Source organism: Myotis yumanensis, unplaced genomic scaffold (assembly GCF_028538775.1).
Source record: "Myotis yumanensis isolate MYYU_CA2020_CCGP unplaced genomic scaffold, mMyoYum1.0.hap1 SCAF_12, whole genome shotgun sequence".
Lineage (NCBI taxonomy): Eukaryota > Metazoa > Chordata > Mammalia > Chiroptera > Vespertilionidae > Myotis > Myotis yumanensis.
This window is the reverse complement of record NW_027223763.1, coordinates 29,099,490-29,118,914: the sequence shown is the minus strand read 5'-3', so window position 1 is coordinate 29,118,914 and position 19,425 is coordinate 29,099,490. Positions and strand designations below refer to the sequence as shown.

The window sequence follows — 19,425 nt, the reverse complement described above, 5'->3', positions numbered from 1 at the left end:
TCTTTAATAGTATCAGACTCTTCATTAGCATTGACTTCTATTTCACAACCCACCTTGATTAATGAAATTAGTGAAGACAGACTTGTAGATAAAGCTTCCAAGAAAAGAACACAAGGAGGCCTCCTTTCTGGCTTGTTTAACAGATTCTCTTCTCTTGAAAACTTGTCTAGTACACAAGAATTAAATTTGAAAAATGATGATTCTCATCACAGGCATAATACCCCAAGCTTACTCTCAGGAATATTTAACTTGATAACCAATAGCAGTATGACTGATTATAAACCAGATGAAGCCAAGTCCATGTCTTTAGGTGACATAAAGAATTTGAATGGAAATAAGCATTTATTCTTGGATGAGATCCCTGTTACTTCATGTGTGACTTCTGAGAACCAGAGGAATCATGATGAAAAGCAAGAAACTTCTGGCTTCATAAAAAGTTTCTTATCTTCACCTAAAGAAAACATACCGTTAGTTGATGCTTGGGTTGATAATCATCATTGCCCCTATATATGGAAAAACCAGCACAGTGAAAAGTATTGCCCCTCTTCCGAGAACAGTGTACCAAATGCTCAGCAAGACCTCTTAGAAAAATCTTTGGTTAAGAGGCCAACACCACACCATATTGTTGAGGCAAACTTATGTGAAAATTCAAATAAGTTAAATCCACCTATACTAAATACTAACATTCTTAATAAATCAAACCACTGTCAAGCTTTTGAAGAGATGAACAGTCATTTCTGTTATGAATGGGACTCTGATATAAAAGATTTATCTAAAGATTCCAGAATACTTCAGCCAGTTTATTATATGTTGAATCAAAATACATTTCCATCAGCTGATGTTTTTGTGTGGCCTGATTCAGAAAACCCAGCAATAAATTTTTGCCAAAAAGATCAAAATGCAAATATCTTGGAATGTAGAACAAATTCAAACAGCGTCATTTGGTGTGACTTACCATATGAATCATTCGACCAGTTTGCATTTAATGAAGATTACTTAGTAAGAGGTGATATGTGGGCAGCTAACTCATGTAGAAATTCTTGTCATTTTTCAATTAATGAGACTGAGAATTCACTAGAAGAATTACCCATTGACTTAAGTTGTTCTTCAGGTTATGAGAAGACTTCATACCCCATAGATGATCAAGAATCATTAAGAATGGATGAAAACTTTGTTTTTTCAAATATTGGTTATGAATACCAGGAATGGTTGTCATGTCTTGAAAATGGAGTGTGGTGGCCATCAGACGATGGAGACTATGGATATTATATGTTCCATGATGGTCAATATATCTATTCTTTTCTCACTGATTCTACTGGGCAGTATGCATATTTATTTATACCTGATTGTCCTTATCAAGAGTATTTAAATTATGATTCACAGACTAATGATTTATCAGGTATTATATTGGATGACAGCATTATTTCTGCCTGTAGTTTTAGAGTACTAGATAAAGGAGATGAATTATTGTGGTATGTTGAAGAGGAAACAATTGATGACCCTCTTGACTTATCTATAGTTTTGCCAAGAAGTGAGGGACCAATGTATCTAAATTTAGGAACATTTTCACAAGTTCTTGAAGAGTCAAGGTACAACCAAAGGGATCGACCATTAGATTTTTCAGTCTGTAATTCTGAAAAGTTTGAAGGAGATTTTGGATTTTTTGAAGAAAGGTTGTGTGTTTCTGAAGACTTTGAACATACATTGGATCTCAGAAATCAGCCCCAAAGTATTGATAATCATGTCTTAAATAAAAATCAAATTAAAGAGGGAGACAAGAACCAGTCTGTAGTTAAGGATTCATTAGTTGACCTTCCCAGTTTTCATTGGCTTCAGACTTCTGAAGAAGGTACTATTTTGGTTCATCTTGAGACTATGACTAACAGCCCACAACAAACAGAAGAGATGTCATTGTTGAACAAAGTGACTTCATTATTTTCTGCTTCGGGTGCTCCAGTTGGAAGTACTTTGAATTTTGAAAAGAACGAATCCTTAGACTCTTTGGCCACACATAAGAAGGATCAGCAGTCAAACTTAGCAGAGCTCACAAATGATGAGCTTCAGTCATTAATCTTGAGTAAGCAATCAGAGAGTAAATTTCAAAATGAGGAAAGTCTTCTTAAGGATTCAGAGAGACAAATAGTATCCGATGTTCAGCAACCAGAATTTACTGAAAATATGAAGCAAGAATTTCCTTTAAAAAAAAGCATTCATGTGAAAAAACAAAGTTTGTTGAAATCTGTTTTCCAGGTAAGCCAAATAACTCCTCAGGCTAAATTAGGCGTAGAAGATGAGGAAATCATGACAACCGACTCTGTTTCAGTTCCTCTTGCATCGCAGTTTAGTAGGGATGAACACAAAAATAGTGAGATTTCCCAGGACCAGTCTTCTAAGGAGTCTGAGAGAACATTATTTAAAAGGGCATTGAAACTCTTTGGTCGGGGAGAAGACTCTTCAGTAAGTGCAACAGCAAATGAAAAACAGGCATCTGGGTTTTTGAACCTCTTTAAAACCCAGATGAATAAAGAAGGATCGCCAGACTTAGAAAAGAATGGTGATAAAAATAGAAAAATAACATCTCAGGAAAAGAATGAATCTTCTGGTGTTTCAAATTTTTTTGGTACCCTTGGGGATTTCTTTAAAACCAATGTATCTTCTACACAGACAACTGAAAATATGTCTGTTTCTTCAATGAGTAATAAGGATGAGGTCAAGTCAAGTCCTAATCCCACAAAGCCAACTATCCAGGATTTTGGGAACTTTCCTGCCGTACCAGTTTCCTCTAAAGGGAAGGTTCGTGTTAGAAGTCTGAATAAACAGACTACTATTGATGATACTGGGCTAAAGGAACCATCAACTAAGGATATCCAGGGCAAGAATTTGACTGAAAAAGAGGTACCCTCCAGAGACCACTCAATCCAGCAGTCACCAAATCCATCTTTCTCAACAAATTGTTTCAAAGAGTCTTCAAGAGAGTCTACAATAGAAACTAGTGGTGTGTCTACTGTGACAGAAGTTTCAGGAAGTAATAAAATATCTTTTGATATTCTGAGCAGAAAAAATTCAAATGAACAAGATAATTTTTCTTATAAAGACTTAAGTTTTTCAACTGGCACAATATCTCCACCCCAACTGGAGTTGCCAACCAAAAAGAGTTTATTTTCTTTCTTGACTGGATCCGAAAAACCTGAGAACAAAGCCTCTGCTACTCTACCAAGAACCAAATCTCAAGCGGAAGGGCTATTCACACTCCCTTCCTTTTTTCCCACTAATTCAAGCATCAAGAAAGATGCCTCTCATAATAGCTCCTTTAGTTTCTTCAGCTTGTCCTTTTTGGATGAAAAAGAGCAGACTCCTGGGGAAAAGCATAGCCTCTCAACTATTGCTCCAGTGACTTCCCAGCCCTGTAAGAAGCCAAGTGTTTTTGTAGACATGTGTGGCACAGTGAATGAAGGTTCCAATGGCAATAGAGGTAGCATAGACCAGGAGTTAATTCATGAACAGCAAACGGCTCCTTGTGTTTCCATTAACAACACCATTGAGGTTACCTTCCTTGATGATGAGCTCAATGTAGGGGGGAACTATCAGGGAAAGCTAGGGTCCAGTGATGGATCTTTAGCAGATTTCCAGTTGAATCAGTTGCAAACAGACATTGCTCCTCATTCACCAGGGTATCAGGCACAGACTGAAGCACTGCTTATTGGTCCAGAGACCTTTGAGGTAGCTTCTCATGAAGAAGATTTCATACAGGAAGCCTTCCTCAGCTGCTCACTGGCCTCAGCTTTCCCACATGATAGCCATTTGATTGAAAAGCTCAACAATTTAGACACTTGTACTAACCACCACCAAAATGAAAGATTTTCTGGTGGCCCATTGAACTTGCCATTAGAAAAGGCCCCTGTTGAGATCTTAACACAGATCCTGGAGCCAACCTCTTCCTCTGAAGAGCCGGGGTGTGCAGGGCACCTCCAGGGCCGAGACACAGATAAAGAGGAAGACAAGTCATTGTTGGGCTCTTCAGTAGGAATGCTTTCAGGGTTTGTGAACAAAGTGAAATCTTTCTCTGGGAGCTCAATTGAACCTCCCAAAACTCTCTCTGGATTTTTCTCCTCTTCTAAACCTCCAAAGAAAAGCTCTTTTTTCTCTCTTGCTTCTGGTGCATCATCTCCGCCACTCAAAGGTGAGTTATTTGGAATTTTCAAAAGTCCCAAACCAGAGACATGCAAACAAGAATCATCTATCCCAGCTACTGCATGGCTTCAAAAAGGTAGTTCCAGAGATGCTGTAGGATCAGTACCTCCAGAAAATTTATGGAGAGAGGATGCTTCTGCGTCATTCAATTCAGAATCTGCTCTCAATGACTATAGAATGACTGTGGTTAGAGCCAAGTCAGACTCGGAGACCTTGACAAATGGTCCTAACCTCACAATTGAAGTGGAAAACAGTAATATTCCTGACAATACCTTGACAGATGATCTAAAACTAATGACTGAAATGGAAAACAGTATTCCTGACGATATTCCAGAACCCCAGGATTCTGAAACACTTGGGGCTACAACTTCTGTCTCAGGAGATGATACTGGACAAGGAGTATTATCTCTGAGTGATGAAGGAGACATGGGGGTGTTGCAGGGCACAGACACAGAGGCATCATTTGAAGCAGAGAATATTTCATTGCCAACACAGTCCCATCCAAATCCTACCTGGATTGCCGAAGAGCTTCCTTCTCCAATTCAGCCGCTTCCTCTTGAGCCAAAGCCAGCTATGCAATCTGCCTCCACAAAACAAAACATCTTAGAGCTACAGGGAACCAATTCACTAGAAACCAGTACCACAACACTGCTCAGTGAGGCAAGTTCAGTTGGTCAGAGAGCCACACTGGAAACCCAAGGATCCCTTTCTCACCCTCTGTGGGAGGAACCTGTGCTTTGTGCCAAAGAAAGTTATGGGATATTTGATGCCCAGAAAGATCCACCTGCAGCCCTCCAGGAAACAGAGCAGCCAAGATCACGTTTTGAGATCCCAAACATGACCAATTGGCCAAAGCTCCATTTCCCATCCTCTGCTACTGACTACAGGAAACCACTGAGCTCTTTCTTTTCCCCACCTTCCTCCTCTGGCAATAGGGGAGCAGAGACTGGTTTAATGTCCGGTTTTAAGAAGTTGTCAGCTCTGTTTGAGGGAGGTAATGAGGGCAAGGGCAGTATAGTGGCAAATGATCCTAAACTAAGGTTTGGAAAGAAGCTGGACCTTTTGTTCCCCTGGCCAAAAGAGCACGAAGGGGACCCTGAACAAATGCCTACAGAATCCTCCACTCCAGTTTTGATTTTCAGCAGTGACCAGGACCTTAACTCCAGGGAGGCTGACAAAGCCTTGGACTCTTCTCAAATGTCCTGGGCCAGTGCTGACCCAGCTAAGGTCTCTGCTCATCTCTCTGTGACCTCTGATCGGCTGGAGCCCAAGCCAAGTATAGGTGCTCATGGGCTTTCAGGGCTTGGAGAAGTGGAAAACCAGCAGGAAATCCCAGCATCTGGAGAAGACCGGAATACCAAAGGCAACCTTTCTGGCCTCACCAGTATTTCAGAGAGTCATGAGGAAGAGCACTGTACTGTCTCTGAGCTACTTCACCAGCCAGAAACACAAGGAGGGGAGGCAATGCCGGCCAGCTCTGACTCTGTTTTGAATGTACAGCTGCCAGTTACTCTGCATGGCATCAAGGAAACAAAGACCAATGAAAGGCCTGTTCTCAACTAAAGCATCATAAATGATTTCAAGGAATTGATCATTTATGATGCAATGACTTAGAGGTAGATTAGATAGAGCCTGCTTTTCATCCTTCCTCTGTCTTTCCTAGCACCCGAATTTCATGTTAATTAGAGGTTAAGTAACAAGAAATAATGTATGGGTCTTTTCATCCTCTCCCTTCTCTCTAGTGCCAAATTTAAATTTGTTTATTGGAACAAGAAGTTTCCTACTTAAAGGAAAGGCTAGGCCCTGACATTTACTCACTCTGATTTGCTCTGCCTTATATAACATGGAATGGAGAAGGGAGGGTAGGAAGAGGCAGCAAGTAGTTGAGTAGTATATATTAATTATAACCACATGATGGGCTAGGATGCTTCCATGGGCCTTCAGCACTTATATCTGTAATAGCTGGGGAGAGACCTACTTTACTTCCCTTTTCCAAGTCTTCTAAGATACTTTCTTCAGTGGCAATGAGGGTATTAAGTAAAATACAAAATACAAAGGACGGCTTGGGATAATCTATATTCTATATCCTATTCCACATTAATTTGCATAGCTTCTTCCAGTCTGTGCCTTTTCTATCTATGAGACTTGTGTCTGATAAATGCTTTGAATGAAGTCTCACAGGAGCTCAGGGCTGTTATCTGCTGTAGTTCTTCAGTCTGGACCATTGTCAGGTCTATCTGCAAAGGGTACTATTATTTCTCCTAAGAAGAAGCACCATACAGTGCAGTTTAAGAATGATGCTTTGGGCTTTAGAGATTGTGTGTGTGTGTGTGTGTGTGTGTGTGTGTGTGTGTGTGTGAGAGAGAGAGAGAGAGAGAGAGAGAGAGAGAGAGATGAAAATACCAGGTAATTGGGAGGAACCATAGGGAAAATATTACTGGAAAACAACCATGTATCTTCATTTGGTCAAGAGTAAACATAAGCCCTTTAGTTGAAGGCTTGACTCTCTGGCTTTCTAGCAGGTTACCAGAAGTAAAATGAGGGCCCCTGACTTGGATGGAACTATCCAAATGGACTGGGATAGGTCTTGTAGATTGTCACTAAGTCCCTCTATCTTGAATAGGTCAGAACGTCTTAGATTCTACATATGGCTGAAGGGAGTAACTTCTGGGTACTGCTCTTCTTTTTGGCCATGAGTCACTGCTACAACCCATCCTACCCCAGATCTTGTGCTGCAAAAAGACCACGTCCTAGGTCTTTGCTACAGCTTCTAACTCTCATAGCAGGGGAACAAATTTCCTTTCTGGGAATGGGAACTCGGGTGTTTGAGAGAGGGTTGGGTTGACCTCTCTTCAGGTATAGAAATTCATTAATATGGCCCTGACCTAGATCCTGGAATTGGACTTTGTCCACTTTATCCAAAATTAAGCTATGTCCTGAGAACAACTTAGCTACAGATGGGCAAGTTTATCTATGGGACATTCTGTATGCTGTCAGGAATATCATTGTAACATTCATGAGATGAATGGTCAATGAAATCCCATGAGGAATTTCTTGATCCTAACCTCCATCTCTCAGTGGCTTCCATTACCTTATTGTGCAGATGTCTGAGAGATAATTGAAGAGATATGTCCATTGTCCTTTGCTCATTCTAAGGCACAGGCATCCACATTAACAATTGTACAGGAAGGAAAGGGGACCTCAATTTAACAAATAATAGCAAAAGGGAGTAGAGTTCATCCATTTTATTATGTGAAAATTAGAAAACTTTAATCACAGCCACTGGACAAGTTTCTTTAGAAGTCTGAGTAAAGAATTTTAGACTTTTAACAATAGGCTTTTTAATAATTCTTAATCTACTTATGAATATCACATTAAGACAAGGCATGCTTCAAAGTCAATTGCTGTGTTGAGGTTAAGTGCTGTTTAAGAACCCAGCATGTGTTTTTTTTCCCTGTTGTGACTGCTAAGTAGAGACTAGGTCTTCTAGATTGTAAAGTTTGGTCCTCCATTCCCAGGAACCTCCTGTTTGTGATTCTTGCCATTGATACAATCATTATTTCCTGGATTAATCTATTACTTTTACTCTGATCCTTAGTTTGCACTTACTCATCTGTATTCCTCTCCTTCTCACAGCCCCACCAGCAGTAGTAGGTATGACTCCTCCTGTAATGTGAGCCAAGGAAGCTCTCAGCTGAGTGAACTGGACCAGTGTCATGAACAAGATGATGACCGTCGGGAGAAGGACTCAATTCATTCCTGCCACAGCTCTGGTAGCTTCTCTAGAGATGTCCAAGTGGGTTTTGGAGAACAAGAGAAAACCTTGGAGGTGACTGGTGAAGTAGAGAAGGGGAGAGCATGTGAACCCAAGGAGATGAAAGATGTCACAACCCATCCTACCCCAGATCTGGTGCTACAAAAAGACCACGTCCTAGGTCCCCAAGAGAGGTAGGTGATGGCTGCTTGAGGGGCTCACAAGGTTTCCTCAGTACTACCCTGTTATATTGCTGAATATGTGCTTTTCATTTTTCCCCCTACAGTTGGGTTTGGTGGTGATGAGGGTACTGAGGCTTAGTTCTACATTCTCCCTTTGATTTTTGGTATAAGTCCCAAGATATTTTAAAGACCTCTTAAGAATACTTGGGATCTTTGTAGTTAGCTAGAGTATACCAGGCTTTTTTGGATTTGAAGTTCTTGGCTTACTAGCTGACCCCATATATGGTAGCCTCTGAGTGTGGAACTGCCCTGAGCCCTGCAGATTATTTCTTTTTTTTTTTTTTTTTTTAATATTTTATTGATTTCTTACAGAGAGGAAGGGAGAGAGATAGAGAGCTAGAAACATTGATGAGAGAGAAACATAGATCAGCTGTCTCCCGCACACCTCCCACTGGGGATGTGCCCACAACCCAGGTACATGCCCTTGACCGGAACCGAACCTGGGACCCTTCAGTCCGCAGGCCGATGCTCTATCCACTAAGCCAAACTGGTTTTGGCCCTGCAGATTATTTCATTCAAAGGAGCTGCTTAGAATGAAATAGGCTTCCAAGTATATTAATATTTAAAATGATTTTACGAACATTGCTTTTTGTTTTTTTTGTGTGTGTGTTTTCCCCCCTGGCTGAGAAAACCAGGACAGGGTTGAGATAGAATTGATATCAAAGCCAGATCTAACTCACTCCTCAGCCTCTGCAGGGCCAGCAGTGTATCTGGCAGTTGGTACCCATAAGAAAAAATTTAAATGTTTCCTTTTAACAGTCTTATAATGAAACTTAGTATAGAGTTTGAGTGTTATTATTGAGCTAAATTGGTCAGTAATGTTAGGTTAGGGCAGAGCAGGATTTCTCAGTCTTGGCATTATTGACATTTTGGACCAGATAACTCTTTTTTGGGGGAGCTGTTGGGTGCATTGTAGGATGTTTAGGAGTATCCCTGGTCTGTACACTCTAGATGCCAGTAGCAACCCTTAGTGTGACAACCAAACATGTTTCCAGATATTGCCAGATTTCCGTAGCCCCATTTGAAAACCACTTATGGAGAGTGATAAGGGGTAGGTGTGACTTAGATTCTCAAATGTCAGTATCTAATAATAAAGCTTCTCACTGAAAGATCAGAGCAATGAATGCTGATTACGAGGTAAAAGTGAGAGAATGGTTGGTATGTCAACTCCACCACTAAAAGTATAAACATATTTTCTCTTCTTCCTTTTTCTTAATCTTTAGTCATCTTTGGTGGCTCATCTAATAGATGAAACATCCAGGAAATTGAGCTCTGGACCAGCTTTTTTACTAGGTTGACAACCCACTGAAAGATGACTCTTTGTAGACCTTATGTAACCGGAACCAAGGTTCCGCTACCTGCCACCATGAAAGCCAAACTTGTGAGACAGATGCTGGTCAAAAAGGAAAGAGGATTATTCAAGTGCTAGTAACCTGAGAAGATGGGGGACTTGTCGCAAAGCCCATCTTAGAATTGATATCAAAGCCAGATCTAACTCACCCCTCAGCAGGGGTTTTTATAGGAAGGGAGAGGGAAAGCAGAACAAAGAGATGAGGAGGAGGGGCTGTGGACGTGTAGGCAGTGTCCTTGCTGGTCTTGATACGGATTTTTAATGTCAGCATGCTGGAGGTCAGTGCTAGCGAAATTCCTGAAGTTGGGTGATCTGCATCAACTGAAGTTGTGGTCAAGGCTGTTTCTTGTATAAGCAGGAACTAGAACTGCCGATGCCTGCAATATTCTTATAAGGAAACTGTCATTATGTGAGTTTCTCTTACCAGTTTGTGAGTACATTTTATTCTAATTCCATTTCATGGTTAGTCAGAGTAGTATTAAGTTTTTATTCCCTGTTAACTTAGACTTGGCAGATACTGTTGTCTGTGTAGAGTTCTTGGTAGAGCAGCAGAAGTGACCAGCATGAGCATTTGTCCTTCTCTACTGGCTGTGTCCTCTCAGATCCTAGCTGTGCAAGTGAATTCAAGTTCTACCTTGGCCAGAAGGGCTTACAAATGTTTTAGAACAATTGGTCCAGTTAGGTTACATTAGAGCCCAGCATGTACATTTTTACATGTCTAGAATGGTAGACATTTGTTTGTTGCCTTGGCGGTATACCACAGTGGGAGACAGGAGAAGTATTAGCACCAAGAATCAACCACTCTTCTACAGTTAAGGACCTGGATGATGACTTGTTCTAATCCAGCGTAGTGTTTCTGTCTCAAAGCTGCTTTGTTATATTTATTGTTCATTTCTCTGAGGGTGTACCTGAGGCAGCTCAAGGAATAATATAAAGGCAGAAAAAGGGCTGTGCTTTTTTTCTTAGCACTTTCGATGTAGTCTAGGAATTGGTAAGCCTTCCAAAATACTTAGTAGAGCAGCAAGAGTTTTCAGGAACAAAATTCTGCCCTAAGGATGTCATGTAGAACTCCCAAAGGAGGCTGTTGGTCTTGAGAGGTGAGGTGAGAGAGTTATTCTACACCTCTCTGCACAGTTTTAATTCTAGACATTAACTCAGGCCCTTGCCGTTGCTACTAGTATCCTGATCCCTGACTGTCCTAGTGAACTCTACCTCATTGGATGAGTGAAAAAAGGGGAAAGAAAGAGAAGGAACAGATGAGAAGCTCAAAGGAGTTGTCATTTCAGAGAGGATTTTTTTTCCCCACATTGGACATTCATGCTGTTTAGTGGCCTGAATCACTAAGTAAGGGTAGGCATGAATATAAATAATTTTATTTTAGATATTAGGCAGTTTTGCCTGTTACCGTGTGGCCTGGGCTATTTTTAAGGGCTATTCTTCCTTTTTTTTTTTTTTAACAAGTTTTCCTGAGGAGACTGCATCTTCGCCGTTCACCCAAGCCAGAGCACATTGGATCCGAGCAGTTACCAAGGTTCGGCTCCAGCTGCAGGAGGTAGGAAATCTATTGTTCTAGTACTAGTTGGAATAATTTTTCCTTTGAAATTGGGAGACATATGGTGCCAAAGAAGCAATCAGTGATTAGTCATCTTCTTAGTGTGTTTCTGGGAATATATGACAAGTAAACCAGAGCCTTAAGAGATGATGGGAGGTGATCATTGGCTTCCATCTATGCTGATTAATGAAAATCAAATAGTCCTGGTAGGTCAAGAGTCTGAAGATAAAGTTATATACTATTTTCAGTACCATAATCAGCCAAATGGTAACTTTCTATTTCTGTTATCCTTTCTACATTCATTACCTGGCATTCTACTATGAGGAAGAGATATCCTTTTTCTTCCACCAATTTATATCGATGTGAACTCATTGATTCCTAATTTATTACACGAGTTCTATCTAAAATAACTATCATTTATTTTAAATTGTCCTTTGTATAAGCACTGTTCATTTGACCCTTTAGCAAGAAGATAATGTTTTAAAAGTGATTGAAAAAGTAGCTGCTTTGGAGGAAGCATTTTCAATATACATGTTTGAAAATGCTTCCGTGTGTGTGTGTGTGTGTGTGTGTGTATGTTCTTTTGTTTTTAGAAACAGTGTTACAAAAACTCATAACTGCATATTTTAAAATCTTGGAAAGAGGCTATTAACGTATTAAATGAAAATTTTAATGAGGTTTGAACTTATTTGTTAGAAATATAAAAATTTTTCTGACTATTTTGTAAGACATCAGAGAAGATGAAAACAGCCAGATTTTAATAAAATCTTTGGTATGTAGGACATAATTGTACATTTTTCATTTGACTGGTGTATCAATATCTTTTTTAGCTGTGACAGCTATAAAACCTAAGTATTGAAATAATTGATGTGGAACTAGACCTTCAAATCATTCTGTAAACTAAGATTTCAAAAATAATGAAATGTCAGTTTTAAAAATAATGAAGAGTCAATGTCATAATACTTATTAATATTTCATTTCTAATTTTTAAGAAATAAGGGTCTTGTAATTCTTATTATAAAGGAAAGTAAAATAAATAACCTTCACATAAAAGAAGAGTCCTGAATGAGGAAGATAAGAATATATATTGGAGCAGAAACAGTTTGTTATGATGTTCTTTTTAAAAGGCATTTCAGAGTCTTTCAAAAACAATAGCTAAAAACAGTTGCCAAAGCTTGGAATTATTTAGAGAAAGGCATGGTTCATTTATGAGTAATTAAGAACCATTGCCACTTAATTGACTAAGAGAACAATTGTAAATATATTCTTAACATAGGTAATGTAACTGGAAGCTGATTGAGTATTGCCAAGAGAAGAAAGACAAGCCAGAGTTCAAAGAAGGATTTGATAACAGGTTAAGATAGAGACAGAAGTACACCATTTATACTCAAGATGAGATTTGCTGACAGATTGTTTGAGGTTGTGAGACAGTAAGAAGTATGACATCAAGAGGTTTTCCCCCTGAATAGTCACCCCTTAATACTCTGCCCCAAGATAATATTTTTTGTTAGTTTCTATTATTCTAGAATTTCTTTATGCAAGTGTAAGCAAATATGAATATATATTCTAATCTCCCCCTAATTTTTATTTTCACAAATATGGTGTATTATACACACTGAGAATATCTTGCTTTTTCACTTACAGATTCTTCCAGATTAGCTCTAAGAGTACGTTTCTTTTTTAAACAGTTGCATAATATTCCCCTATATGAATATATTACAAGTATTTAACTAGTCTCTGTTCATGTTTGTTTGGTTGTTTCCAGTCACTTGTTATAACAACCATGTTCTAAAGGAGTACCTTTTACATGTGTCACTTTGCATGTATGCACATGTGTCTAAGGGGATATGCATATGTAATTTTGATAAATATTGCCAGATTGCCCTCCATTTGTCAGTTGCTTAAAACAACGAAGGTTTATTTTACTCATGCTGCTTGTCATTCTATATGTTCTTATATTCTGCTTTAAATTGTGTTTTCTCTGCAAACCAGGTTGATGGCATAGCTTGCACCTAGAACATTGCCAGTTGTGGTGGTAGGGGGAAAGAAAAGATAACAAATGAAAGAGAACATAGTAAATTGCATTCTGGCTCTTAAAACTCCTGCCCAGAAGATACAATATCTCACTTTTGCTCACATTTCCCCAGCCAAAGCAAATCATAAAACCATATTTAACTTCAAGTTAGTAGTGTTTATACCCTGAAAAAGATAGGGAAGGATTTGTGAACAGCTTTAATGACTACCCCAAAGGGTATCTGCCTTCAACAGAGATTGTATCAATTTATATTCCTACCAGTAATGTCACCAGGGTGCTTTTTGCTGCCCAAACCTAATAGAATGGCTTTAGGATTTTTGCTAGTCTGCTAAGCAATGGTGTATCTCAGAAGAGTTTAAATTTACGTATCTTATTGTCAGTAGAGTTAAGCATGTTTTCATATAAGTAAAGGCTATTAGTGTTTACTTTACCATGAACAGTCTGTTCATATTTTTATTTTTTTTTTGCCTATTTTTCCTATTAAGCTTTTGAATCCCAGGAGCTTTTTGTTGTTTTTGGGGAATTAACTCTTACCTGAGATATGAGTATCCAATATTTTTTCTCAGTGTATCACTGTGAGCAAGTTTTTTAATCTTAATGAGATACATTTTCTTAATCCAGAAAAATGGGAGAATAATAGTACCTTTTCTTTTAGGATTATAAATTATGTATTAAAACTATGATTTAAAAAGAGGAAGCCAGAAAAAAATGTGCTTAAATGATTCCACATTGCTTTCATGATAAAATAAAACTTTTGTGATTCAGCTCAGTATGGTCCATGGACCAGCCCAGTTCACGAAGTTTGTTTCTAGTCTTTGTTGAAATAATTACTGAAATTGAAAGCGAACATTTAGAGGCAGTTTGGATTGCTGTGACATCAAGCACATGATCAATGGTCTCATGTCATTGAACAGGGTATAGACCAAAATTACCAGTCCATGACATATTGGAAATAAGAAACAGATCCTTCACAAAAGAATTTGAAAAGCCTGATATAGACCCAATATTCCTTTGCAGTCTTACCTCTTTCTACAGTTCTGTTTCATCAACACTTCCAACTATACAATTATTTTTCAAAATCTCAGAGGCTTTATACTTGCTATTTCTCATACATGGAATATACTCTTTCTCTTTCTCCACCTAGCTCATATTTATTTTTAATCCTCACCTGAGGATATATTTTTATTGATTTCTTTTCTTTTTTTATTTTTATTTTTTGTTTTTTTAAATTTTTTTATTTTTTTAATAATTAAATCTTTATTGTTCAGATTATTACATTTGTTCCTCTTTTTTCCCCCCATAACTCCCCTCTTCCCAGTTCCCACCCCACCCTCCGCCCTCACTCCCCACCCACTGTCCTCATCCATAGGTGCATGATTTTTGTCCAGTCTCTTCCCGCATCTCCCACACCCTTTTCCTCCCCAAGAATAGTCAGTCCATTCCCTTTCTATATCCCTGATTCTATTATAATCAACAGTTCATTCTGTTCATCAGATTATTTATTCACTTGATTCTTAGATTCACTTGTTGATAGATGCGTATTTGTTGTTCATAATTTGTATCTTTACCTTTTTCTTCTTCTTCCTCTTCTTAAAGGATACCTTTCAGCATTTCATATAATACTGGTTTGGTGGTGATGAACTCCTTTAGCTTTTCCTTATCTGTGAAGCTCTTTATCTGACCTTCAATTCTGAATGATAGCTTTGCTGGATAAAGTACTCTTGGTTGTAGGTTCTTGGTATTCATCACTTTGAATATTTCTTGCCACTCCCTTCTGGCCTGCAACGTTTCTGTTGAGAAATCAGCTGACAGTCGTATGGGTATTCCCTTGTAGGTAACTGAGTTTCTTTCTCTTGCTGCTTTTAAGATTCTCTCTTTGTCTTTTGCTCTTGGCATTTTAATGATGATGTGTCTTGGTGTGGCCCTCATTGGATTCCTTTTGTTTGGGGTTCTCTGCGCTTCCTGGACCTGTAAGTCTATTTCTTTCACCAGGTGGGGGAAGTTTTCTGCCATTATTTCTTCAAATAGGTTTTCAATATCTTGCTCTCTCTCATCTTCTGGCACCCCAATAATTCTGATGTTGGTACGCTTGTAGCTGTCCCAGAGGCTCCTTACACTATCTTCACACTTTCGGATTCTTTTTTCATTTTGCTTTTCCGGTTGGGTGTTTTTTGCTTCCTTGCATTTCAAATCTTTGACTTGATTCTTGCGCTCCTCTGGTCTGCTGTTGGGAGTCTGTATAATATTCTTTATTTCAGTCAGTGTATGCTTACTTTCTAGTTGGTCCTTTATCACACCATCGAGGGTCTCATTAGATTTCCTGTACATCTCATCAAGTTTATCGACAGACTCTAGAAGCCTCTTGAGAGACCTCAAAAGTGTGGTTTTGAATTCTATATCTATTAGCCTGCTTTCCTCCGGTTCTGTCCTTTGTGGCCTGTTTCTTTGTCTTGGCATTTTTTTATGCTTCGCTGTGTCGATAGAGTGGCTTTCTGTGTTAAGTGTCCCAATTACCTGAGGTAGACACTCTTGGTGCACCCCCTTGTGGTCTCTGTGAGCAGTCTTGTTGTAGTCAAGCCTTGATTGTTGTAGGTAATTACTACTTGACCTCCAGGCCAACTGGCTCTCTTTTCTTTTTTTAGAAAAAGAAAGGGAGGGGCTAGGGAGTGAGAGAGAGGGCAAGAGAGAGAAACATTGATTGGTTGCCTTCCATATGTGCCCTGGGAACTGAATCTGCAACATAGATATGTGCCCTGACTGGGAACCGAACCCACAACTTCTTTAATGTATGGGACGACACTCCAACCAGCTGAGCCACCTGGGTAGGGCCACCTAGCTCAGTTTTCATTCACATCTTTTAAAACCCACTCAGGGACATATGTAATACTTTCAACAATAAAGATTAAAAATAAAACACCCACTCAGGTGTCAAGTTTTTTTTTGTGTAAAGCTTCCAGGCTCTGTGCATACTTTTTCTAGATTGGCATTTACCATGATGTAATTGAGTTTCTTGTTTGCTGCTACATCTTACTTTTCTGTGTATTTGTAAGATCTTTGAATGTGGGGTTATACTTTTTATTGTTGGTGTTCTAGAGCCCAATTGTAGAACCTAGCAGAATATTTAGCCAGCCTTTTATGGATGCTTAAGTAGCCAGAAAAGCCCATCAGCATTTCCACAGAAGTTTCCCTGTGCTTCTTTATCTTCTCTTAATTATTCCTGTTTTTATTTTCCTAAGTCAAGTACCTAAAGCCAATAACAGCAAAATATTAACTATGTTTTTAAATATAATCTATAATAATAAAAGCATAATATGCAAATAGACTGAACAGCCGAACAGCAAGAACAATGATCTGGACTACCACACTATGACATACACTCGCGCCAGGCCAGCCAAGGCGGGTGTGATGTTATTGGTTGGGGGCCCTGCCATCGCCCCACATTGTCCAGCAGAGGGAGGCCCAGGCCACCGGTGGGCGGGGCAATGAATTGGTGGTGGGGGGCCTCCATAATCGCCCCAAAAAGGGAGGCCCAGGCCACCCTCTGCGGGATGATCGATTGGGAGACTCCGCGGAACTGGGGAACTGGAGGGGGGGTGTGTGGAGGCGGACAGGGGCAGCGCCAATCCAAGGCAGGTGCTGGTGGAGGCCGGGGCTGCGAAGCCAGCAGCCGGGGGAAGGGAGACCTACCCTTGCATGAATTTTATGCATCAGGCCTCTAGTTTTTATATACATGAATATAACGTTTCTGAATCTGGACCATATTGTGTGTGGATTTAAAATTTTTCTCATTTAGATTGTTTTTGTGTGCCTTAATCTGGGTTATTAAATATTTTTGAAAATATGATTTAATGATTATTAATAGGTTAATAATATTCCATCATGTAGATGTTCCAAACAATTTCTCTTGTTTCTTTACTAAGAAAAATAATGCTATATGAACATCATTAAGTCTGTTTTCATTTCTGATTATTTTTTTTAACTTAGCTTTCTCAAAATAGAGTCAAATAAATTAAAGAGTATATACTTTTTAAAGGCTTCTGATAAACTTCTAGATGTGTTTTCAGAAAATTTTTCCAGTTTGTACTTTGAATATTTGAATATGCTGTACCAACATATTCATTTTAGAAAATGTTTGCCAATTTGGCAGAATAATGATATACCATTATTTTCATTTGCATTTCTTTATTTGTTATTTAAATATTCCTGTAAGTTTATAGGACATTTATACTTCTTTAGCTGATACTACATTCAGTAGACTTTGAGGAACTATTCTTATGCCATTTCTATAAGAGTGTTAGCAGCTTGAGGGAAGAGATCATATAGGGCATCTCTATCTGGGCTAGCTGCATACCTGGCCATATGTACTTACTAATAAGTGTTTGATGACATTGCTAATGCTGATGAGGCAGTAATGTTGGTAGTGTGGGTGGAATGAATATGATTCTGTACCTTATTTGGCTTAGCTGCAGAAAAATCTGGGGGAGGAGGTGAGACTTTTAGCTCTAGAAACAGAGACTGCGGTGGCAGCAGGTGGGTGGGTGTTCCAGGTGGAAGGGACAGTGAAGGAGAAGGCATGGAGGTAGGTCGTGAGGAAGCCTTGCCAGAAGCTCTTAGGTTGTTGCTAAAGAAAGCTGAGGACGGAGAGGCTTAGTAAGCAGAGATAGAAGTGAGCATATAGATTAGAAGGGCTGTGCTTAAATGGAGCAATCCCAGGAGATCCAAGATTGCAGCTGGTCAGCTTGAGAGATGGATCAGCATTTTCTCAGGGATGATCATTAAGACAGAAAATGAATTCTCTCTCCTGCAAAGTTCTGTTCTTACTTGTAACTCTCCCAAGCAAAAATACTTCTTTCTTGTGCTATAATTAAAACTGTGAGAAAGGGATTCCCCTTGTGGAAAAAATGATGAAGCCCCATCTCTTAAGGAAGAAGTCAGTGAAGTGCCTTACCTTGAGTCCAGGGGAGGGGGGCCCAAGGCTGCTGTGGGAATATTTTCCAAGAGCTATTTTTGAATACTTGTCAAGAGAAATGCTCCCCCCGCTCCTCTGAAATATTCTGGACACGTTCATGGCTTGGATCTGTATATTTATCAAGTAGTCGGTCTTTTGTAAACCTTAGATCTCATTGTAGGCTGTGACTGAACCTTGTGATTTATAAAACGTCACATCTGGGACTGGGATTTGGGGCAGTTTGTTTGAAAGGGTAGAATTTGCCTCTGGTTTTTGAGGAGCATATAAAAACATCTCTGAGGAATGCCTTGATGTCATTGACCTGCCTAGAATCAGAGGAAGGTAGCAGATACTGGCAGCAGACCTTAGTTCCAGCTGGCAGTATTTTCTGGACAAGTATCAGTAAGGAAAGGTACTTAATAAACTCTTATGGAATAAATCTGATTGATGCCTCAGCAAGCAAAGCAGCCCTTCTTTCTACTACTTTCTCTAACTCCTACTGCTTGTTTGACCATCCAACCAACGTGAACATTTGATACTGGCTGGGAAGGAACTTTTTGTCTGTGAGAGAAAATCCTTTTGCCAGAATTATCCAAAAGGAAGCAACTAACATAATTACTCCATTTTAAATGAAGCCAACTAATAAGTGGGAACCACTGGTTGCTGTTGGGGCTATTTGTAAGACATTTTCTTCTTATTTGAGAGGTAATAGGCCAGAGGGGAGATAGAAATAGATAACAGTTAAATATTTATATACTCCCACCACCCCCTCAGACACTTTCTTCAGTCTTTATTCTCATTTTTCTCTGTAGCATTCCATAGTGTTTTTTTTAAAAACTCCCTACTTATAACTTCCTATTTTCTTGGCTTCCATTATTCTAGATTCTCCCAATTTTCTTCTTTCTTCCTTTGTCTACCTCCTTTCCTTCCTGTCTCTGTTTCTTCTTTCTGCAATCTTCTCCTCAGGCATCTCTTTTAATCTCAAATCTGCTTCTCCCTCAGCCTCTAATCCAGAACATTTAACTGAGCATCCACTGTAAGGCCAGTACTGTGGGTGATCCTGGCTTGTGATAGGCAGCAATAGACTTCCAATTAGCCTTTCTAAGCAGATGATTCCATATCCATACTTCCAACCCTTCCCTTTGACCTTAGGCTCTATCCTTTATGTCTAGTTATCTACTAGTTATTTTTCACCACAATTTTCCAATGTTTGAAATTTCCCTTCTGGGTCTATTCCTCTTCCTTTGTTCTGTATTTGTATTAAAATCACCATCATTCTGCTAGTCACCCACTCAAAAGCTTGGTGTCATTCTTCCCGTCTCTCTCGCCTCCCACATTGGATCATTTGCCAG

The 19,425-nt window shown here is 39.3% G+C and overlaps 1 protein-coding gene across 5 annotated transcripts in view; it reads left to right on the top strand.

The window, feature by feature from the left end:
• The window catches only part of UNC13B (unc-13 homolog B), a 138,484-nt gene that overhangs the window by 60,971 nt on the left and 58,088 nt on the right, over positions 1–19,425 (top strand). For all 5 annotated transcript variants that reach the window (XM_070431279.1, XM_070431280.1, XM_070431278.1 and 2 more), the window contains exons 9-10: positions 7,828–8,139; positions 11,000–11,090. In XM_070431279.1, the coding sequence (XP_070287380.1) occupies positions 7,828–8,139; positions 11,000–11,090 (403 nt within the window). The remainder of the gene's footprint in view (positions 1–7,827; positions 8,140–10,999; positions 11,091–19,425) is intronic.